Source organism: Euwallacea similis, chromosome 8 (assembly GCF_039881205.1).
Source record: "Euwallacea similis isolate ESF13 chromosome 8, ESF131.1, whole genome shotgun sequence".
NCBI classification, from domain to species: Eukaryota; Metazoa; Arthropoda; class Insecta; order Coleoptera; family Curculionidae; genus Euwallacea; species Euwallacea similis.
The window spans coordinates 4209484-4234179 of NC_089616.1; the positions used below are offsets into that span (position 1 = coordinate 4209484).

Below are 24696 nucleotides of genomic sequence, written 5' to 3' on the forward strand. Positions count from 1 at the left end.
TTTTTGAATTTTTTAAAAAGTTCATGGTTTAAAACCAATTTTAGTTCTCATCGTTTGCTTATTCCCTCTCCGTCTCATTACTATCTGCAACCCCATTTTATGCGACTCGGCACACCATCGTTCGCAATTTCTTCTTTGGCTCACGCATAAACGCTCTTGAGCGTTCCTGTTGCTACCACCTTTTCTAAATCTGTTTATCGCACTTGTTATAATTTATCTTCAATTTGTTATTACTGTGTGTTATTTGTCAAATTTCCAATCAGTTGTCACATTTTTTCTTGATTCTTCATTAACTCTTTCCAGTAACTCTTCTAACATAACTTAATTAAAAATTTTAAATCCTCTGCTACTTCCTTTAGCGCTCCTTTCCCTTCTTCGAGTGTGGCTATTATGCTTGACTTTCTGACCTTCTAGACTCTAATGGTTCCAATTTCTTGCTGTTCACGGCCTAACAGCCATTCCTCTAAGCTCTTGGAGTGATAAAAGTGTCTACCTTAAAAAGTCTAAAAGCACCCTGTAGCATTCATCACTAATGAACATATTGCCCTGTATCTCTTGAAATTGATTACATAAAAATCTGTTTCATGGTTGAACATTCCTGACTGTGTGAAAGGCAAAATACTGCTCGAGGAAAAATGCCATAATAATAATTATGATCATTCATATCAGGCCAGCAATACTGAAAATTCCGTAGAGAACAGGTAAAAGACCCAGTGCGATGAGGGAAATCTCAAGGAGAAATGTTATTTTCGGAATTCTTCCAAGCTAAAGGAGCTTTTGAGTGATTAAAATAATTGAGATTTTGTGATTTCCTAATATCTTAAAGACTAGTTTTTGGCACATACAAGCCGTAAAAATAAAATATTAACTGGGGCTTATTGTTATGGGTCAGTCAGGGGTTTTAAACCTAATTTATTTAGGCGGTGTAACAATTTTGTTATCATTTCAAATCAGACAAAAAGTTCCCTGCAACGTCGCTTTTTAGGCTTTTATACATTTCTCACAGCCTCTTCAGTAAGTTTTATTGCTATAACATCGATGTCATCAACAGTCCATTATAAAATAGGTCTTCATCTAAAGCAGAAAGCAGTTCCTGCGTGTCCAAGTGAGTTGAAGGCGTTTTGGATACAATTTCAGCACTGAAATTTGTGTGGGGATTCCACGCTAATTTTTAATTCTTTTTCAAGTTTTTTTTTTTTAAGTAAAATTTCAATCGACCTTGAAGGAAAGAAAAGAGATTGAAATCGAATTGAAAACGGGTTTACTTGGCAAAATTCAACACGTTTTCAGAACGTCCTGTGTAAACTAGACCCTGGACTTTGTTTCAAGATGTAGTTGTTATTCATAAAAGGATTATTACTAGCTTTTCGACTAAGTTTCATCAACACTTCTATATTTTTAAACTATCTGCTATCAACCATCTTGACTTGATAAGAAGAACCATATCTCCCAACACCATCGCTCAATGGTTCTCATGTTATTTAACCGATAATTGAACCAAATAACATTAAAGTTCATTACAAATCTTTCTTAGGAAGAAAGTTTGGTTTCCAAACCACTGATGATGAAAACAATGCCGCAGCATATTCTTTAGTCTTGATGATATCTTCATAGCCTCATAGGGTCGGTCTTACAAAATTAAGCATTATCTTCGTCTTGGTCTTGCTATGTGCATAAGTCTCCTGCAGATTCCGCGATTATGTACTTACTTAATAAACGATGCTGAAATAGTTTTACCGGAAGAAATAACGTTGGTGGAAACCACAGACGCCAATGAGAATCACATAAAGCTTTGATTTGGCTTTTAAGCATTTTGTGATACCAGAGAAATGGCCTATTCAAAAGAGGAGGAGAGCTATTGATAAGCCTAAGTAAAGGGTGTGCTGGCATAAAGAGAGATACCACAGTACCGATAAGGTCTCAATACAGAGATAGCCAAGTTAAGTCCAGAAGAGCACGAGAGTGCCTCGGCTTGAATTTTGGAAAAACTGAAAAGTGAATAAAGTGAACATTTCACTTTTTAGTGTTACTTTATACAGAGTGTTCGTTTAATAAGTACTCAAAACGCCTGCATTGACCCACCACAACGCACTTTTCTTGTCGATTACACAACAAACTTCCCTCACTTACAGTTGATAAACATTCAAATAAGTGAATGTACGAGACACTTTTTATTCATTACAAGCGTCTAGTTAACAATTCCGTCACAAATGGTACCGGTCGATTTACATGACGATAACACCAATTGATAAGAGTCGGTAATTGCGACTAATTAATTTCTTTTAGCCCGGCCGATCCAATGCGAAGTTAGTAATGGCCATGGTGTTAATAACAGTGTCTGCAATGGCTGGAACTTGTTCTTACTTAAGATAGTCGAAGCAGATTGTTGCAGCTTGAGATAGTTAGTTGCCTGTATTGAGATTGGTATTTAGGATAAGTCGTATTCTATTTTAAAATTGCATATCCCGTTGCCGGTAATGGTTAGGACGAAAAGAGAGCAGATTCCAATTTGGTCGGAAAGGGCTCGATTTCAGGTAGGTGGTCAGCGATGAACAAATTGGGACAAAAAGAGATATCTGAGAGCAAAGTGCCCAAGCCGAAGGTAATCGAGATGTTTTTTTTAGCTGGCCACTGTTTGAAGTAATTTATGGAGCTTCAGCTCGAAATTACTGTAATTTCAAACGGTTTACTTGCACACTGTGCTTTGACCCAAGGAAGGTGATGAGACCAATTGCTAATTTTTTTTTTTAATACATTTTTTTGTGCATGAACTGTTGAAAGCGTACAGGGCGACAGTTGGTATATTTCTGTCTATACCCCTCCAACGACCTAGAAAAAGTAGACGTAGCATCGTTTTTACACTTTGGTACTTCCTTTCTTGCAAAATTTCAATCGCGCAAGCGCTTGGCGCATAAAAATAACGGCAAACAGGCAGGATAGTCAATGGCGGCCTTTCGTCCAACAAATGCAACCAAATATTTCAGAGATATGTGTGCATAGATAATCCCAACATGTCCGTTTAGAAAAATAGTACTTTTATAGTCATCTCGCCCTTTTGATAACGAAAAGTCGAGTGTTGAAATACACCACTCCATATCAGGATGTATGTCATCAGGATAATTTGTAATGTGCACGTGCCTATTTCCATCTCTATCCGTTTCAGCGATAGAGAGCTTCAAAAGGAGTCTATTTAAAACGTTTAATTTTACTTAATTAGTTTCACTTTCCTCTGGCCAAAAGCAATTTCTGTTGAAAAGCCAACGTCACGAGGATCATTTCTAGTTACATATCTCTATATTTAACTGCTTTGAAGATATGACGTCTCTAGGAGAGAATTGGAAGAGGTATCTGAGACACATTTGAATGAAAACTCATATTAACCGCTTCAAGTTTCATTGAGGCTATTGTGCAAGTTGCTCGATCGAGGGAAGAAGATAGACAGGATGATGAGGAATCTCTAGTTGCAGGATCTTCAGAGGGGAACTCGGCAGAACAAGCGTGGCATCTCAACGAGAGGATGGAAGAAAAATGCCTCGTTCCTGCTTAGAACTAGGTTTGTCTGCGTCTTCCTATAATGCTCTCCATGATGTCGAGACGGGGGCAGTTTGCAGCATTTTCAAATCGCTCAAGTCCTTCCAAGTTGCTATAAAAGAGCCAAGGAAAAACGGACTAGCAAAAAGTTAAGAATAATTACTTTTTTAGGCCCATTTCGTGGTATTATTTAGTAAGAGCCACCTGCGGAGCAATAAAGAGACAGTAAACAGCGTAATTGAAAGATCGTGAGTTTAACGGAGGGAAAATGAATGTTCTCGGGTTTATTATAAAAGTTAAAATTATTGTCGGGGACGTTGTAATTTGGTGGCTTGCGGCGTTCCGCCGATTTTCATCGCATTCTGCCGTAACCGCCGAGCCGCCCAACCCGCAGCGACTAATTTATCAATTTTAGCTCCAACTTCGCCGAGATCCTTTTACAGATGGACTTAATCCCATTGGCAAGAATTACTCATAAAAATCAATTTAAAAAAATCAAAGTCAACCACTACATCTGCCTGCAAAAAATCGCAGAGAAAAACAATTCATTTGGATAAACACGCACTCACCCTCAAAAACATCCGATGATTTATGGACCCTCCTGATCGCATTCTACATATACAAAGTTTGGCATAATGAGACATGCATATGCATGGCCCAATCCCCATTGAGAGTGCTCTACAAAGAAGAACCCGAACTGTCAGATCTCTAATTACAACGAAATTTATTGCCAACCCGGCAAAATGTTGCATATTTAAATTAAAAACAATTATTATTCAAATTGATTCCTTATTGGAGAAGCTTCCTACATGCTTATTTATGAAACTTCCAATCAGGATCGGCCTAGCGCCGTCCGCAGGAAAAAGAAAATGATAGGAGACTGCCGCAATGGGGAAGTTTGCGAAAAGCATTTTTTTGAAGAATTTGAAGACTGGCCCCAAAGGCGGTAACTAAACCGGATCCAGGTTCTGGCAAGGGCTGCCCCCCAGTTTTCCTCAGGTCGCGGTGGTGATTGACATCGTTTCTGTCTCAGTCCGTTCCTGCCGCGAAAAAGTACTCGTAAGGTAATCAGTCCAGAAGCGGCTGTTTCGGATTCCAATTAGGAAGGAGCTTTGTATTTGTCTTAAGTACAATTATGCTGATTGGAAAATAGCCAGCCAGATTAGTTAAACGCTTCTCGGTGGGCAGCAGTTAGTACTCATACCTTTATTCCAGTTCTGCCGACTAATTTTACCGATGTTCCGGCAATTAATCACAGTTTGAAAATTTGGAAACCCACCAAAACCTAAAGTAAAGCAATTATTTATATCCAGACAGAGTGCTCAGCACGCAAAGAGACACAACCGTGACAAGTGTATTATACGGAGTCTGTTGACAAGATAATGCATCTGCAGTTCTCTGGCGTAATGCATCAAAAAGTAACGGCCGTGATACGAAAACCGGACATTCATCATCTCTTTAATGTGGTCCGTATACGTAACACGAAATAAAAGAGCAAACAATGGGGTGCCCTTCATATATTACGGTTTCTGCTAATGCTGCTGCTGGTGCTGCTGCTGGATATGCTCACATACACCACATAAAAGGGTGGAGTGTAACACAAAAATGTCGTTCCTGCGAAAGCTGAAATTGATAAATTGGACCGTCCACTTTGGGAATTCCTGCTGCTTTTAATAACCACACAAAAATGGCGTTTGTTGCATAACCTCAAGGCTGCAACATTTTCGTTATTATGTCATCGGGCCTGCAATCAACAATAGCAGATTGTATTATCATAATTTTGCATAAAATATTTACATCTTGTATACACAAGGTCTAATGCTGTTTCTGTGAGGCTAGATCGGCCGGAATTCGGAATTGCCTTTGAGGGATTTTCGTTCGTGTCAGACTTGGCAGGGCTATCGATCAAACGCAGACAGCAAATTTTAAGTCAGGCAATGGGAAAGCAACCAAACCTAATTTCAAATAATAATTTTACAAAGGTGGAATTAAGATAATGAGATTATGGTTATGGTTGGGGCGGGGGGACGTGCGGAGAGGTCTTGGCAGTGGCGTGCATCCGAGAATTGCGAATTAAGAATTTTTGCGTCTAGTTTCTTGTAAAATCGGAACTTTAACGATTCTCCGGTTGGTCGTCTGTCGTTTGCCCATTTACTACTAATGTACGAGGTGTTCCATTAAAAAACACTTTAGGCAGATTTAGTGTTTAACCGTTAAAGCATTAATTTTGAGTGGCTTTCTTCAAGGCAGACAAGTAAATACATATTTATTTTATTTATCGTGGCCAAACCATCGGAAGACAAGGGAAGAGGCTGTTGCATTCTACGTCACAAAATCTGGTGGAGAGCATTTTCACTTTTGTGAAAACTGAAAAGGTAACGGAATTTAAAAAAAAACGTCAAATTTCCAAATCACCCTGTGTAACGAAAACGAATCAATTTGGCCGTTAAACGATGGAATCATGATATCTTGTCGCACAAGAACGTGCAATCAGATTCCATCTATCCATTATCGTTTTGCCAGACCTGATAGAAATGCCCCTAAGAAATTTGAAATAGTCATGCAATGAACGATCTGTATCCTTCCTATTTCTCGTGCCTTCTCTTCATAATTGTCTTAAGCGTACTTTCCCAAATTCGCCTCTTTCCCTACTTGACGGCATTAATCATTTTGTGATTCACCACACATAAAGTTGTCATCTGCTGCAATGCCTAGATGGACTCGTCTTTCGATTTTCATAGTGCCTGCTTTAAGTATGTTCGGTTAGAGGCAGTTTAATGGGCTGCTGATATGCCACAAGAAGAAACTGCGATCTCTTACAAAAATCCGACACTTCGGTTTCCTCCGCTTTGAAAAATCGGAATGATGTATTATTTATGTGAAATAAATGTACGGGGTGTCCTAGATTTAATGTTACAGCCATTATTTTGACAACCTCTGTAGATAGAGGGGAGATATTCGTATAAAAAGTGTAGGATGCGTTTAGGAGCTGTATGACGCATAATTTTTGTGTACGGGGCCTGTCAAAAATAAGTTACGGGCATATCTTTTGTTTTTCTAAATGGAACCCCCTGAATATTCGTGAATTTGCGATTCAGTTCTAGACACTCCGTACATTGACCGGCGGAAGTACGCACCGTATGTTTTTTTTATTTGAATTTATCAGAAAATATTATTAAGTTTGTGCATTCCTGCAAACTCAAAACGCAGTTTACAAAATTTGTATATCTCATTTCATATGGGGGAGATTCGAAAATTATGCAAATGGCTCATGAGTAAAGTACCTTTATTTTTAATCTTAGCGGAAACATGTTTTATGAAAAGTTGTTTAGAATTGTAAAATAAACCCAGCAATGAAGTTTCAAGTTTCTCTTACATACAGTCTGTCCCAGATAAGGATGAACAGCATGAGGATCTCGGAAACGGTAATAGGTAAAAAATGATTTAACTTAGGAAAAAATTTAAAGCAAATTAATAATCTGTTTTTATACCGGCTAAATTCCGAATGGTTACGAAGATATTCGGAAAATAACGAATTTCGCGGTTTTGGTTTTTTGCAAATGACTCTTATACGGTTACAGTTAGAGGGATAAAAGTTTAACATTATTAACATACTTTTTTGAGAGCTTAGCAGTGTTGCTAGTTTTCTCGTTAAATTCTTACTTGTGAAGATAAATTGTTAAATTCTTGATTTTCATACGGACGCGGTATCGAATATTTTCATGTTTAAAATCGTCATAAAATTCCCTTTTCAGCCATGTATTACAACTGGTATAATAGTATGTAAAATGTATAAAAGTATGTATAGTATATATAAGTATATATAGTATAACCTCCAAATTCGTTTATTTATGAACATCTTCGTAACAATTCAGAATTCAGCCGGCATGAAAACAAATTATTAATTTGCTTTAAATTTCGCAACTTTTTCCTAATTTAAACAATTTTGTATCTATTGCCGTTTCCGAGATCTCCACGCTGTTCATACTTACTTGGGGCATACTGTATAAAACACTTTTTCGAATTTTTTTATGATCTATAAACAAGAGAACAAATAGTATTATTTGTATTTTTTAGTCCTCTCTGAAACGAAACTGACACATTAAATAAATTTGTTTTATTTTCTCTACAGGGTAAATCATAAAAAATCCGAAAAAGTGTTTTATAGAATAGAAACTTGAAACTTTATTGCTGGGCTTGTGTTTTAGTTCAAAGCAACTGTTCATAATATACGTTTCCTCTAAAATTAAAAATAAAGGCACTTTACTCCGAGTCATTTTCATAATTTTTGAATCTCCCCCATATGAAATGAGACATACAAACTTTGCAAACTGCGTTTTAAGTTTGCAGGAATACACGAACTTTTGTCAAGAATAAAATGTTCCGATAAATTCAAATTAAAAGAATCCCATATGGCGCGTACTTTCTGCCGGTCACTGTACGGGCCACATATGGGCTGCAATCAACTACTCACCAATTATAACAACGTTTCGACAAACTTCTGAATTTATTTAGGACTTTATTACAAAAAAACACCGAGCAAAATTAAGTAGGTGCCCATTTAGGTGTGCGTTATAAAATAGTTTCCCGTATGATATTTAAGTACACATCACTAAGCGCAGCTGCCCAGCGACTAAGTACGTAAATGCATTATGTGGGCGGTAATTGGCCATACTTCCGCTTGTCAGGAAGTCTTCCCTTATCATGCGAAGTTGGCACTTACGGATCAATGCAAATAATTAAAAAACTAATTAATTCAAACCCTCCCCGAAAATTATAATTTGCGCTTTCAGAGCCACGGTCGGAAATATTGTTCTGCGGTTTGGTAACGTTCGACCGATCCGAACAATTAATTCATTGGTAAATGGATATCGGCCATGAATGATTTACGGCCGCATTTGCGACTATTATGTTTGAATTATAATTTAAATACCCATGGTGTTAGCGGCTTTAGCATTCAATTCGCTATGGTTTTAGAAATTACTGCTATCTCTTCACGAAAAAACCCGTCCTCCGTATCACTTTTATGTAATAATAATAATAATAAATAATTGCTTAGGTCAATGCCAGACGTAATTATCAAGGAAAATGCGACGACATGAAAAATGGGTTGTTTACACCGGATAGGTGTGAAAGTTGATATATACGGACACGATAGTCTATTGTAGGTTTGGAGTACGTACTATTTTGTGGACTGGAAAGCGGTTCGACGAAGCCCAATTAACCACATAAAGCAGAAATAACAAATTGCCACAATTAAGGAACGATACGTATACATTAGGCCGAAAACCATGCGTGATTTCCTTACGAGGTTTGGAGTTTTGCTTGTTTTAACCCCACCTCTACCCTTTGTACCGTGCAAGCCCTAACTCGAACCCACCTGCTGGCTGAGACTGCCCTTTGACACGCAAAGCTCAGGAGCGTATCAAAATCCGAGTTCTCTCTCGAGCTGGCTTAAAAATTAAAATCGATTTATCTCATAAAACTGGACGGAGCAATATGTCTCTGGACGTCGCTTTGCCAGATTGGTTTTGTGAGGTAGTTCGAAAGTTGGCTTATCTAAAGTGTGGCTTCCACGGTGCGGCACCAGCGCAGATCGCACCGTTGGCTGCAGCCGGCGAGGCCCAGCACGTAGCATCCGACCGGAATTCATTTAAGTCGATTGTCTGCGATTGATGGTTTTGCTATCGTAGTCCCAGGACCCACGATACGTAGATGGATCGTGGTTGGCAGATTTAAAATTTTTCGGTTATTTCCCGGGTTTTCTCCCAGTTCGCCAGACCATACCAGCCAGGTTATCACCCCACTCCCCTTCTTCGTTCCTCTTGGCTGAGACTATAATAAGAACGACTCGCCTGAGTTTCTATGCATGAGAACAGTCCTATAAGCACATTAGCATAAGGTTGCTGTACATAATAGAACCGTTCAAGCTAATCTGTATACTATTACAACATAATTTTAATTTCGCTGAGGCAAAGAATTAAATGTTGGCGTGTTCGCGAGAAATTTACTGAGAGAAAATTACACGTTAATAATTACACCTTAGAAAGCCGAGGTACACAATAATTATGAAATTTAATTACTTCCGAAAGCCAATTTCACTGTTTGGGCCTGAGAACAAGTGGGACAAATATAGATAAGGCAACGTTGCGCCCTCACACAATCATTGAGGTCTAGGAAGACGGTTAAAGCGGGGACGATTTATGGCCTTCGAGGTACTATAAAAGACACCTTTCCAAACAAAACCATTATCTGCTTTGACCCAATTTCTTTCAGAAATTGAAGAATAAAAGTTACCGAAGATTATGCAAAACACAAAAGGTCAAACAACTTAAACATCTATGCGGGGAACGCTTTATGAGAATTAGAAAGTTCCCCTGCTCTTGGAAGTTTTACCTGAGTTGCACAAGAAGTGTTAAGTGCCCAAGTTTACTTTTAACGTGGCCGTCCGAATGACGCATATATGAGCCGTCACTGATTAATGACGGTTCTTAATTCCGGCCTATCAGGAGGAGCTAACAGAGCAGCCATCGAAGTTCGGAGGATTGAGTTACTCGACTGGCGTTATTTTAAACACCGGGAGTTGATGGTCTTTTAATGTCTTTATCTAGGTTTGTTGTCTTGAAAAATTGCCTTCAGGCGTGGTATTTAGTTGGTTGGTTTTTGGGACTGAGAGGTAAAGGGAATCAAATGTCATCCATCAGGAAGAATTATGACGACGTTTTATCGGAGAATGGATTTTGGGCAAATCGCCATCCGCTGCCGAATCAGCAGCCCTCAACTCATGTGGACTGGACCGATAATTACACCCTGTCTGCCGCAAGGGCCTATCCAGGACTTTTTTTTTATTTAGATAATTTATAGCCGCTCTTTCAAGAAGGCGCTTCCACTCTGAATAAATTCATCCTCCCGATTGCCCATGAGAGCCAATAAATCTAATTAAAAGCAGAATTCCCACTGGTGTAGCATAAATATTAGTGACACTATTTACACATCATAATATCAAAACCATATTGCTAATAATTTCATTCAACATTTCGACACATGATTATTTAAACACGCTCGAGGCTTCCCAAAATAGTGTGCAGATAGACGGATGGAATGTTTATTTATTCGCTGTTTAATAAGAAACAAATATATACAGTATATTGACTTAGGTACGCCTTGCTTGGGTCCACCCATACCTACGCCCCTGCTTTAGCAAAATATATTTTTTTATTTAATGACAAAGCACCGGAAAGTTCTTGATTAAGTGGGTTGGGGTCAGTGCGGGCGACTTCGCGACCACAATTCCGGAAATTCTTCATTGAAAATTCTTGGGAGGAATGTGTTATAGTAAACGCTGAACAATTTTCAGCAATAAATCCTCCTTAACAAAATTTATTAAATTATTTTCGGATTGCTGTTAACTGTCTGCTTGAAAATCGGAGTCGCGTGATTTAAAGCTGGTATCATCAGTCACATCTTAATGAGGCATCCTAAAAATGTCTGTGATCTTTCGAGTGTTGTGTTTCAACTCTGGGTTCGCCATATTTTTAGAGTTTTATGACATAAGAAAAAATAACTGAGGTCTGGTGAATTAAGCAACTGTTTCTTGGTGCAAGGAAAGAGGGGGAGATTATTTTTGGTTTTTGTTGGCAAACTAACAGGAAAAGGCCCCCTGCTGCATGCGGATTGGCTTGGAAAGTGCCGTAAAAGTACTGTTTATCACGCGGTCAAACTCTAAAAAATTCCCTTCTAAAAATCAACAACAATTCAGTTAGGTTTTTCAATTACGGATTTCAGTCCAGAGTGGCCTTATCCTGGCCATTCTGCATAATCAAAATTCCGACGGAGCGAAGTGGGGGAATCGGTAAATCCTCCATTTAAATTCAGTTCAAGTTGGTTTAGATATGATGGACTGGGCGTTTTTAAGGAAATTATCCGCAACCTATCTTTTTTCCGAATGTCTTCAGCCCCCTCAATTCTCCCTAATAAACTCAACGGAAAAAAACTGGCGCACCAACAAATTTTTTTTTTCGCCTATGCATTGTGAAAAATTGAATTTTTTGAGCAAACCGGAAAGTTTCTTATGATATCCGATTAAAAAATTATACGAAATTGAAAACGTACTATAAAAAAGTAAAATTTTGTTTAAAAAAAATGGCGAACATTTTAACGAAATAACAAAATAAATTTCTTCTTTTCTTCTTAATATATTCAAGCAAAAACAAAAAGTAAAAAGGTTTATTCAAAAAAATCAAATCGGTTCACAGTACGTTTGGATGTAAACTGCTGCAAAATACCTAAAAATTATCATCTTTATTTTATAAAAAAAAAGGAAGTAAATTCTATGAAATTATCCTTTAACAGCCTTAAATTTGAATGAAAAAATAATTTTATCACTTATAAACAATAATATAGGAGAAGTAGATGGTGCAATACAACTTTTTTAACTAGTGCGGCGGTTTTTTTTAATTTAGCTGTTTGGAAAAATTAAAACGGCCATAAATTGCAGTTTAAGTGAGCAGGTTGGTGGGCACAAAAATGCCACATAGGCTTCAATCATCGCCGCTTCTTTTCCTCTTATCAAAATGATGTGAATCTAATATACCAACTGCGCAAAACCAGCGACACTCATTGTGTAGACCTCCAATATATAATTTAAACTTTGACCCAACCATATCTCCTAGAATTCAATCCGATCAAATTTATGGCGAGCTGAAGCCATCGCCCGTTAGACAGGAGCCATGATGATGGATGGCAGCCATGATTGTTTTGAATTTTTCCCTTTGCCCGAATAGGGCAAACCCCACCCTTCTCTCCACCCTTCAGTCAATCATTCCTACTTTCAGCCTGCCCTTAGCCCCCCACTGTTCCTTTCGAATCTCGCAGTTTTCGCATGGCTCGCACTATAATTAGCACATCATTAAACTGGCGTCTCTATTGATACGTATTTATGTTTTTTGGCGAGGTTTGACTGTGTGAACGGCTTTTGTGAAAGTTAAAAAAGGAAGCGGTTAATGTGAGCGTGAGTGGGAAGAGCAACGGATGCTAAAACTCCTCTTGGCAAATGGATTTAAAGTGCCTATTCTGCCATCTCGGGGTGATGAACGGCAGTTTTGACCTCGAAAAGAATTTACGTTGCTTGCACGTGGTTTGAGGCAGCCACGTGGATTTGTTTAATAGTTTATGGCCCGTTTGATAGATGGTGGTGATGTCGCGCGGGAAGGTTTAAACCGTTTTATGAGCCCTCTGCACTTAATACTTGCTCCATGGGTATTTGCGATTATTCTTAATAGTAAATGTTTTTTTCAGGTGAGAAGCTTTAATCTCTGGGCGAAGTAAGAAATGATGAAAGTAAGTTGAATGATGAATTATAATATACCTAATATACCCACGCTTAATAAATATTAATATTTCGAGAATTATTAGTCAGCTCATAAAGCAGCCAAAGAATTCATTTATAAACAAAAATGTGCTGCTGTCTAGAATTTCAATAGAATATTCTTTGAAGGCATCCTTTGGACCCAGACAACCTGTCGGCGTATGATTGCGAGGGGCACGTTGGGTGAATATTTATGTATTACATGTCCAGGTCGATACAGAATGGAATAATTGCATTAAACAACTGCCTAGTTACTTGGAAGCTTTATGACGATTTTGAGAATAAAGAATTTGTCACATGTTATAATAATCAAAACGTTAATAATGTTAAGCTTGATTTAGTGCCACCGCCATCTTTTGATAATTAGAATGTCTCTTTTTATTAATTTTATTAAGAGTTTCGCGTCTCCGCGCCTATTGACGTCTCAGAGACTCCAATGATTGAAAAGGCGATGGGAACAGCAACCCCAAGTATGATTTCTTGTCTGATAAACACATAATCTAAAATCCTAAAAATCCGCAGTTTTGAATGCCAAAGCAACCTTTATGGACCAAATGGTGAACACAAATTGTATAGTGCCTTTCAATATGACCAAATCGATGACCACTAGGGGTCTGTTTATTGATTCCTCGACTACCCAACGTTAAGATTCTCATTATCAAAACAAAGGTCACTAACGAAATGCGAAGGTCATCAAAGGTCAGCCCATAAATCAGTTACTCCACACGTCAAAAAATAACAAATTCTAGTGATAGCGGCACTTATTAGGAGATAGTGGTGATCCTCAAGCGTATGCAAAGCCTGGTGCCTACGTGTAAAATTGCATGGTAAAGACTCGAATTTTTTGGTGATAAGAGCTTAAGTAAAAATTCGTCGCAACTAATTTGACACGAAACAGACGCAAACGTGCATTGTATTCATTGAACCAGCCGATAGTGGCCACCGCTGCTGTGATTTACTGCTTTGCATATCGGACGACCATTGAAATGCAATTGAAATCGATCGCTTTAATCTCCCATGATGAAAGCATTTATCATTCCCCTTCGCTTCAATCTGGGCAGAATTTGCACCCGAAATTGTGGGTACTTATATTACGAAAAAGCTGTAAATTAAGCTCTATTTACTAATCAACCTGGGAGATCTAAATTAGATTCTCCACCAGCATACAGCGATAGCATCTAGAAGCAAGAATTTCGTATATAACTTCATAGAATCCGAGACGTCTTTGTTTTTAGGCCCACTTCCAAGAACACTTCAATAACCGTCCATAGAAAGCTCATACATACATCATGGAACTGGTCTGACATTAATGCTCATGTCAAGCATTTTTCTTGACCTTTCGCCTCGATTCGTAATCTTGGGAATGTTTTTATGGACTCAGTCGTGTTAGATGCTGAAGATAAGGCTTGTATGTACAATTTTGAGAAACTTGGCTGGTTGCTCAAGAGACATTGCTTTTTATGTGCTGTTACAACATCCAAGAATTATTAATAAGACTTGGAAGTTTAACCCGAAAGTTCGCATTTCAATAAGAGCGGGTCTGTGGGCAATAAATTTATCGGCCGCCGGCACTTTTGTGTAGTTGTGTTAAATCTGAATTGTAATCGGGAGAGCGGAAGTACCGGGAAAGTGCAGAGAAACGCCCGGATTTATCTCGCTTCCGGTACCGGACCCAGGCACAGATTGTTTTCTGATTTAGGTCCATTTAAATTCCGGGCTAATCGCCCTATCAGTTGACCTTTGTTCTTTGGAATTTCTGCCCCATTTTCGTTTGAAGCGCAGAAACGGTTTGCAGCCACCGCCAACTTCCTTATAGGACTTGACTGTGCCGTTCGCTCAATTGATGATATAAAATCCAGTCATCCGTAACGGTGTAAAGGAATCTGCAGTCGAATTTGGACCGTGGACATCTTTTTTAACGGCCTTTAAAGATAGCTGTATTACCGACCTTTTGCCTGATTGGTCTGTAAAAAGTTGGACTATTACCCGTTAGGGGCGTACAAATCGACTTGATGGGATCGACACGAAAGGCATTTCAGCCCAAACCGGTCTCGGGTCGGTTTTCGAGATATTTTAGCGTTACAATGTAACATATATAGGAAGAGGATTATCGCGCATAAATCTGACAGGATGTTTGAATTAAGAAGATACAATCGTTATCTCTGATGCTGAAGAAACTTACTCAATGCGTCATCAATTCATTTAATAACTCGGGGAGCGATTAAAATAATGTTTAATTCATTAGTTTTAATTACGCTTTGCATGTTGTTAGTCGCCATGTTAATGCTGCAGAATCTTTGATGATGATGGTAGCGGTTTGACTCGAGAAATTTATTTTTATACGTATGGTAATCTGTAATAGGGTTCTCCCATGGAGTGCGGCTAAAATCGCTAATATTAATATTCCCCCTAAATTTCAGGTTCAACGAATGTGATTTATAAGCCCTCCAACTCCATGAATACCTAATAAAGACCGGGAACTATGTGATTTTCGTCATTTCCCAATCCGTTTCTGAGATATTGATTGTTTACTGCTATAGAGTTTCGCACCATTCCGAAGGTACACACATGAAAGCATGGGCGGAGAAATTTCAGATTGTACTCTCGCTCATTCCTGGAAACTAAATTAAGACTTCCAGATGAATATCCCGGAAGCTTTCTAATCTCCCAGGGACTCCCTATTGAAAAGAATGTTTACTTAGGCGTAAGGGAAAGTGATTGCATCGGTTCGCTTTTTGTTCCGTCCTGGATGTGGGGCTATTTGTCAAGCTAAAAGGTTCCGCACTCGCACACACATGTAATTCGTTAGGGGCAGCCATTGTGACGCCAATGGCATGACTGGGCTTTTTTTGTCGAAATCGTTTTTTCCTCCTGGGATGTCATAGGCGTAGGTTTACACTTAGCTCAAAGGGCGATTAGTAGCGTCAGACTGTCCCATTTGAGGCTCCTCTGTTGGTCGAAGCCACTTGAGGTGGCGCGAAAGTATCTCAGAAATTAGAGGAGAAATTACAACCAGGTTCGCGAAGGCTTGTGGAGCGCAACGTTTTGAATTTCCATCTGATTACGCCTCAGGTTTTCAATCAGTGAAAATGCCAATAACAAAGCGTAACGTGCGTTAACGATTCCGGCAAGAGAGAAATCATTACGAGTTCGAAACCAAAAAACAGAAGTTGTAAAAAAGGAGCAATGAAAATGGCAATTTTTTTCGAATTTAGTGTTTTTTTTCCTCGTTAGTTGCCGTTCTTGGTGAGGAGCTCTTATCAGCTCGTCTCTTATGTTCTAAAACCACTGATAATCATCGAGCTGCTTTAGCCAGAGGCGCATCTCCTCAGACGTTAATTTGTTCTTGTTTGTTCTTTACGAATTTGCCTGTACTATAATCACGTCAATCGATTAATTTTGGATCAATTTGTCGAGCAAATAGATCTACTTAAAGGGGAGATTTTGTTATGATTGAGGTTTTTCAGTTCGTGAAACTTGCCAGGATTATTCTTTCACGATAGCAGATACCGGTACCTCCTCCTTTGAGTGTTTTCATTTTCTTTGGAGTAGTTTCCGCTTAATGATGCTCAAGGTGCTTCGCCGAACGTGTGTTTTCTAGAGGCCACTGCCCATCTCTCTTAGTATCATATTCACGTGTTCTTTTTTCCTCAGTTCTATTGTTTATGATTGCAGCATAAATTAAACCATCCCATTGTCTCCTGCGGCCAATAAATCAAAATTCAGTAGATTCGACGCCAATGACGTTTTTACTCTCCCATCTACCATCAGCAGTAGCAGACATGTTTTGATGTACCCTGTGTGTGCTCTTCTCTCCCGCTTTTTGTTTTCACTTCCTGGCCTGGATTTATGGGCGACGGGAGAGTTGAACACTGACGGCGTCCCGGATTTGATATATTTCATCCCTAAAAGTGAAAACTTTCAAAACCTGAGGGCTGGCTTAATTGATACGCCGATCATTCCAACCCCTTATGCATAATTAGGAAAAGTCTGATGTGTATTCCAGTCCGACCGGTTTCCATTCAAGCCTGCATTAATTGGGTGAAGCTTGAAATGAGATTTGCATGTAAATAGTGAGGGAACCCCGCGGGGAGGCAACTTTTAATTTAATCAAAGAACTTGGCACTCCGGGGTGTGTTTTGAACGGAAAGCAAGGGTGAGGTGTAAATGGCGTCGGTTTCAGCGGTGCGACGGCCGTCGGAGCTGGGGGACAATTAATATTCGTACGACCGGTAAAACAATGCGGGAATTGTCCTCGACAATGGCGCCACAAATATATTTGCCTATGATACACATAATTATACAGCTATTTCATTAAAATTCAATTTTGCAGAGAGATATGGAATCTATGGGAATATAGAAGTTGGATTCATCCCATTGAATGGGTGTTACGGCGATCTTGTATCTCAGAAACTGGGAGAGTCTGTAGCACCTCTGCTTCGAAGACACCTTTAATCGCGGAAATGGATGTCAGTGGAGTTCCGTATCTCAGAAACTTAAAGGGAGATCGAAACGGGACGTAAAATGGACAAATTTCACCATTATTGCTACTTTTCTTTATAAATTTGTTTGGGCGCGCGAAGGGCGCCTTCGCCATTATGAACAGATCCGCGTTTAAACAAATTAATTGTTATTGCGAGCATCTCTCTAGTTTAAATGGCCACTTGACGTTCGATGAAGACCTCAAGCGTTTCGGCATTCAGTCAGATCTCCTCTGGACGAAACCTTCGATTTTTCGGCCCTCCATCGATTGGTATGGACCCTCTCCATTAATCCCCTTCATTGGAATTTCCATCTAATTTTGTTTAAAGCTTGTGATAAATAGAACAAAACAGTTTCAACTCTCCCAAACACGATTAAACTGAACCCGTCGCGAAGCTATTCCCGAGCCGATTAGTCAGATGCCAGTGCGGCATCCGAGCCCTCTCATAGTTGGCAAAAGAATTTCAATAGATCGTGAAAATGCCAATTAATCTCGATCAGGGACTGACAAAAATTCATTGGTTTCGGAAACAACAACCATGGCTAACTAAAAGCAAGTGTTCCAATCCCGGACACATCTGGATATTGAGCGTGAAACCTAATTATGAAGTTCCATTTTACATCATGTGTCATTCATTTTGTCAGGCAGAGTTTTCTGATTTTTAAACACAGTTGACTCTCGGTGATCGCAATGTAAACATGGTCAGGTGAACTTGCGTCACCACTTGGTGATAAAGTGCACAGTGTTGCAGCTCTGTACCAGCGTGCAACAATTGCCTTAAATTAGACTAATCACGCTAGGCGTCTCGTTGCAAAATATTTGACGCCTCATAAACATTACTTCGTCCATAATTCTCTCAATTAACACCATGCAGGAAAAACTGAAAGACACTAACGCATATTTTTCCTTGTTTCAGGGCTTTATGACAGTAGTTTTTTGTGTTGCTGGCTAAGGAAAATTCGCGCACGTGGTGGTACCATTCAAAATTAGTGCTCGTCTAGTGCGTTCAAAGTGCCGTCTGATGTGATACCAGTGCACACCCGGAAGTTCGTTACAAATTCTGTGATCCAAACTCGAAATTAGTAGCATGAGTTCGTATTTCGCCAACTACATGCCGGACATGCGAAATGGAGGTGTCGTCTCAGCGGAACACCAGCAACATCACTATGGACAGGTACCTCAAGGTGGTGGAGCCGTGCAGACTGATCCTTCGGCGTGTGCGGGGGATCCCTCGGTGGTGGGGCTGCGGCAGGGAATACCACCTCATCACTATGGGGGGCCTCCGGCTGCGGGACAGCCACCCCAGGGGATGCCCTATCCACGGTTTCCACCCTACGACCGAATGGATATTAGGAATGCTGGATACTACAATGCGCAGCAAATGGACGGAAGTCAAGGTAAATTTCACTACTTTTTTAACCCTAAGAAACCTACCTAGATGGGGGATAGTTATCAGGTTAGTTCAAGTTAGAGATGTGAAATTAAACTGTTGATTGTTACTTCTTTGGATACATTCAGTCGCTCAGTTTGTTGCAAAATTAACGTCAAAATGGTCAAAATTTTCGAGCAAATTATGCTGATGCTAGAGTGAACTGCCTGGAAATGTCTGGAATCTTCTTGAAGAAATGATTTAAATTACTGGCCAAGTATAACATAATAAACGAATTTTAGATTTCTTTAAGCGAGACGATTTCATATACTTACAGGGACAGCCAAAGTTCGGAGATTTTCCATCGAACTTATCGAATTGTCAGTTTCAAACGTAGCTAGTTCATATGAAAAAAATTGGATGCAAGGGAAGCTACATAAGGGCACCTGGCCTTGGAAAATCTCTGAATCTTCGACGATCTCTGCGAGTTAGAGACTAAGCTAGAGCCACCCATTCTGACCAATGTTCAAGACAGTTCTAAAAATTCCAGAAACCCCCTTTTTCTGTAACTGAATCCAACTTTTGTCTAACACTAGATTGTGTACCAGGTTACCGACCGGACAGTCCGACCAATATGGGCCACATGGGTACCACAGCGGCGCCCAACGGCCACCAAACCCCCGTCGTCTACGCCAGTTGTAAGCTCCAAGCGGCTGCGGTGACGCAAAATGGGGTCCTGGGCCCCACCGGAAGCCCCCCTTTGGACACCTCCCAAAACCTGCACATGGGCCACCATATGCAGGAGCAGCACCCCCAGCACCACCAGCAGCACCATCCGCAGCAGCATATGATGTATGGGGCACAGCAGAACCCCAACATGCATCAACAACCCCATCAGCAACCCCCGATGCAGGGGCAGCAGCAAGGGCAACAACCCTCGAATAACACTTCGTCTTCGTTGCCTAGTCCGTTGTATCCTTGGATGAGAAGTCAGTTCGGTAAGTGAAAAACCTTTTATTGCGTAATTCTTGGGAGTCAGGTGAAATCTTGACAGCCCTTCAATGGATAGATTTATGGGGTTCTATTGATGCAGTTTTGCATAAGACGGATGTCTCAATTTAGGTACCTGGTAGGGTTTCGATAAAGGTACAATCCCGCAGTGAAAAGGATTTATTGATGCTTTTAAGCTTTGAGAATTAATACATTCTTCATCTGTCTGTAATCCTCGTTAATTCAAGTTTCCTTCCTTATGATCTGGACTAATTTATCTCGGAGTTGAAATATGCTAGAGCTATCAGAAAGATGCGTGTTGTATCACCATGTGAGAAGAAGATCGTGAGGCAGAAAGACACTAAATCAAAAGATTAAACTATGCGGGCGAAATGTCTGTGAAACCGACAGTGAAGGGTGTCCAGCTGTTAGACCACTGTATTGGGATTTTGATGTATTGGGGCTATTTAGGTTTATTGCATCGCACTGTTCATGCCCTATTTGCAAAATTGCCCAAAAATCTGGTTAGTTATGGCCGGTATTCGCGAAGAGTGGTACCAGAGACCTGAGTGGTGCTGTGCAAGTTTGTGGCATGTTCTCCTGATGGTAAAAGTGGTAACTGCAAGGTACAAGAAGCTGCAATTAGGTCTGCATCTCTAAATAATTGATATTTCTCGAAACGGTATTAGATTATACCGCAATAGCACTCACTTGAGATGATTTATGGCCTCAAATTAACTGGTCATTTACTGTTGAATTGAATATGCATGCGTTTATTGAGATGTGCTGGGCCGTTGTCGATGTGATGATGCTCAAAGTTTTGATCAATACTCTTTAGGACAATAAAGTGCGGGTAATATATCTCTCTGGCAAGGCCGTAAAGTCGTTAAATTCGGTATTACAACTTAATAATTACCCCTTGAAAAGAGTTAAATAATTTACAGCACTATCAAATCTCAACGCGTCGCCATTTATCACCCGGAATGCTTATTTAATGGCGTCGGGAGTGCTCGGATTTGCACGAAGTAGGGTTTTTAACTGCCTTGTTGCCAAGTTGCTGAAACAGGCCCTTAGGTTTGGAGCTATGAACCTTCAGAGACGGAAAAATGCGAACATCGAGTATCAGTTCAGTGTCGAAGGCTCTAAGTGCAATTTAGTCCAAAGTTTTTTGATGGAGCGAAAGCCCTTTGGTTTGTGTCAAGTCTTGTGCATTAAGTGTAATTTCACCCTAACCACCAACCATCAACCACTAATTAAATTAATGGTTGACTTATCCGCGCACATTGTTACAGATAAATGTTAGTTTTCTAAGAGCCGACAGGGCGAAGCATTGGCAATTTTATCCGGAGGATAATTCCCGTGGAGATCTATCAAAGACCGGCCAATGTTTGGCATTATGGAAAGTATCTTTCTGAGGTTTGAAGTCTTTGAATCCATAAGATTAGTGTTTTTGGCGTTAATATACCTATATTCCATGAGGCAAGATCAACATCTACGATACACGGTGGCTCAAAAACTGCTTCCCTAGTAAGTTGAGTATTCTAGGAAGTTGGTTTTGATTTAGGAACTATGGGGTACAGATTGATATATAGGGTAGCTTTAATCCTTCAATTGGTGGTAATAAGATGAGAGAAATAAAGCTGTAGCTGTGACGTACACACGAGCGTCTTGAGGCAACCAAGATGTTCCACATTTTTTATGAGGTTTTCTAACGTTGTTTTCTCAATTTTCTGAGCCTCAAATGGTGCAATCCTCACCCAGCTCGACCGAAGCTTTTGCCTTCAATTCCCCGTTCACAGACATTCAGAATCTCGTGGCAAATTCAGGATTTTGGCGAGTGAATCGCGACAACACCGCGCCCCTCCGTTCTCGGTTCATAAATTCAAACTCAACAAGTAGTCCATACACCGTGGCGGTTATATTGTTATTACGGTGCTTATGGTTGCCAACAGATGTAAATTCAGGCTCTATTAGTTTAATCGTTACTTTATAGCAGCTCTAAACGTAATTTTACGGCTTCTGGATAGCCTTTTATCATTTGGCAATGTGGGAGGTTGCTTAACTGGTTTTTTCTCGCAAACAAGTTGGACACGGCGTTCGAAGTTTGCGGCCTCAAAAAAGGGCTTTGGTCGAGCTTCAGTTCTTCAGTTCAGCACCTTCGGAGGAAGCACGAGGGTTAAGAACAAGAGAAATGTGGCGATGGGCGACTGCAATTTCGGTCAGAGGTTGAACAACGTCAACCAGCGAACTCGGTCGTTTCGATAACGGAAACTGTGCCTTAACAGAATTTCCGGGAAAACTGCCGAAAAACAACGCGTCTTCAATTGCCTCGGCCTCGATCATTACTTGAAGGGGATAGGAAGGCTCACGTGATTGGCACATCGCGGAATAATGCTTCTGAGGTATTAAAAGGTCATGGAATTCTGCATATATTTTCACACGGCATTCCGACGATTAGTTTTTCAATGAACGCTTTAGTTCGTTCGCATTAGGGAAACGTTCGTGTTCGACCTTCCTCCTCCGCCATGAGTGACACTGCCTTAAGTGTTCCCGTCGGTCTCGAACCAAATTCAAAATTCCTCCATAATCCACCTAATGACTTCGATTATTCAAAGTCTGTAATAGCACCACAAAAACGCCATATCTAACATTTCATTACACTAAAAAATGAGTAACGACCGTCGAGCGAACGTTTCATTTCCATCAAATCCTAACAGAGATATCAGTGGCGGCTCTCCCACAATAGCGTGGACGACAATGAAAAATCGCCATGTATTGTGCGTCGACACACAATTGTATAATCTACGAAATAATAGGGTCTTTCTTCCATTTTACATTTTCGGGATATTCATTCGTTTATTCAGCTGTTGGAGGTTCGAGCATAAAGGACGGTCAGACTGTGACCGATTTAATTAAATTTCCATGTCGTTGAGTCACCTGCTGCAGCTGATTTTTTTACATGGGTTTGATGTGGGTCGACATCCCTCTGCACAGTCCGCCATAATGGAAATTAGGCTTTTTTCTCTCCGTGGTGGTATTTGTAGCAAATGCGAGTGACCTGCTTGTGCAACAGCTTTTTGAACAGTTGCCCCTCGAATTAATCTAAACCCGTGTCTTCAGAGCGATTTGCCTAATGGTCTATTTACTCTCCGTGAGAAATGTTATTAACTGGGGCTTGGCGTTTTTTCCAAGACTTCCAACATGACAAATACGTAACGCCCTGACGTTATTAATATTTCTTGATATAACATTAATAATACACGAATGTTTGGAGAAACTGTTTCGGTGGCTCTCATTTACCAGAGACCAGAATTAGAACACATTTGTAACATGGGCGACAAGAAAGGAACATGGATGTCATTTACAAATGGCTTATTATCGAGTAGGAAGCACCGGTACTGCCTCGTCATTTTATATGAGTATATCCAGCGCAATTTTCAGGTTCAAACGTGTTCCGCCCTGTACGAGTATCAAAATTAGGTTCGCCATTAATAAACATCCTCAAAGGATGTTTATATCTTATAACCTCCAACTTAATCCTTTCATTGAGTCATGGATCAGTCGATTTCATAAATTTCTATGTTCCTATCGCGTTTTTATTGCCCCATTGTGTCTGCTCATGATGAACTACCATGGCTTTCCAGTGGTTTGCTTTTATGATGTATCAAGCCTTCATATTACCGTTTTCGAGGTTTCATTGAAGATGAAGTAAGTGATGGGTAAGTGGTTGCACTCGTTTATTGGGGATTGGTTGGAAGTGACAGATCTTATTAGGGCCGATTGATCCATTTGACAGTTTTAGGGTTGAGATCCTTAATAAATCCTTTGCTGGCTAAAATCTTCACTGCTATTAGCTTTGCAAATCTTGGCATCCAGCGTTGAAATCTATAGTCTGATGCTTAAGGAAACGTTCCTTCTGGTGCCAATACCTGAGTTGACATCTTCGACTTTTCGGCATTACACATTTGCAGGAACATTCTCTGATATCTCATTTCCCTGATCATAATGATCCTTTATCAGTTCAGGTTATCATATCAGGTAATCATCGCATTTGCTCCATGACGAGAGAGTCTTAAGCGCCCACTGAAAAGCTGGTTTTCTAAAAATCTTTGGGTAGAAATAGTCTTGTTGTACAGGTGGAAAAGTCACAAAAAACTGATACTTCGGTTTCAGGAATTCCCACCAACTTCATTTAAAGGGCATCTCCTCCTCCATAAATCTCTTAGACTTGTTATCCTCTTTTTGGGCGTGTTATGGGTCCTCGTAGTTTATGTGGCCTTTTGGATTTCTTCTGTCCCTGAATAATGCATCTGCTACTATGTTGTTTAATCCCGAAATGTGTGTTATTTGAAAATTCTACACATTTTTTCGGCGGTCTAGAGCTCGAGGTAGATTTCGAAATTTAGGATTAGTTTCAGCCGCTGGACGGCGCACATACATTCCAAGAACTCCTATTCAATTCCAGATGAAAAGGGATTTTTAGGAGTTGAAGGAAACACAAATAAAGCCGCCATTCATGTTATTGTTCCCTTTTATTGGGCAAACTTAGACTTGGGCGAACTGCCCGATGGAACTCGTTTCTCAATATTTATTTTGTGTTTATTATTTTCTACTTATTTCTTGTTTACTGCCATACGCGTCCGGTGCAAAATTCCATTTCACTGAAGCAACAAGGATTTCTTCGCGAGCAATCCCAACTACACACAAACTTCCTCCGTTTCCCATGCTCTAAAGACTAACGAACTTGGACCAATCGCATTTACTGACTCGTTCGAAGTCGAACAAATTACTCAGTCATTCAAAAACCAACCTTAACTGAATTTTTTCGACCAAACATGCCGGTAGTAATTTCTTAAAACGTGAAGGTTAATTCGCCGAGAGATTAACAGCAATCAATCACAATCAGCTCGGCCGCTAAGAATCTTCGACAGTTTTCTTATTAAACCCGAACTAATT

At 39.9% G+C, this 24696-nt stretch overlaps 1 protein-coding gene across 9 annotated transcripts in view; it reads left to right on the plus strand.

Annotated features, from left to right (window-relative positions):
• The window catches only part of Antp (Antennapedia), a 123180-nt gene that overhangs the window by 91785 nt on the left and 6699 nt on the right, over positions 1 to 24696 (plus strand). For 5 of the 9 annotated variants that reach the window (XM_066392170.1, XM_066392168.1, XM_066392172.1 and 2 more), the window contains 3 exons: positions 12829 to 12870; positions 18298 to 18778; positions 19347 to 19748. In XM_066392170.1, coding sequence (XP_066248267.1) covers positions 18469 to 18778; positions 19347 to 19748 — 712 coding nt within the window. In that variant the 5' untranslated portion in view covers positions 12829 to 12870; positions 18298 to 18468. The remainder of the gene's footprint in view (positions 1 to 12828; positions 12871 to 18297; positions 18779 to 19346; positions 19749 to 24696) is intronic. The other 4 variants (XM_066392174.1, XM_066392173.1, XM_066392175.1 and 1 more) reach the window with 2 other exon arrangements.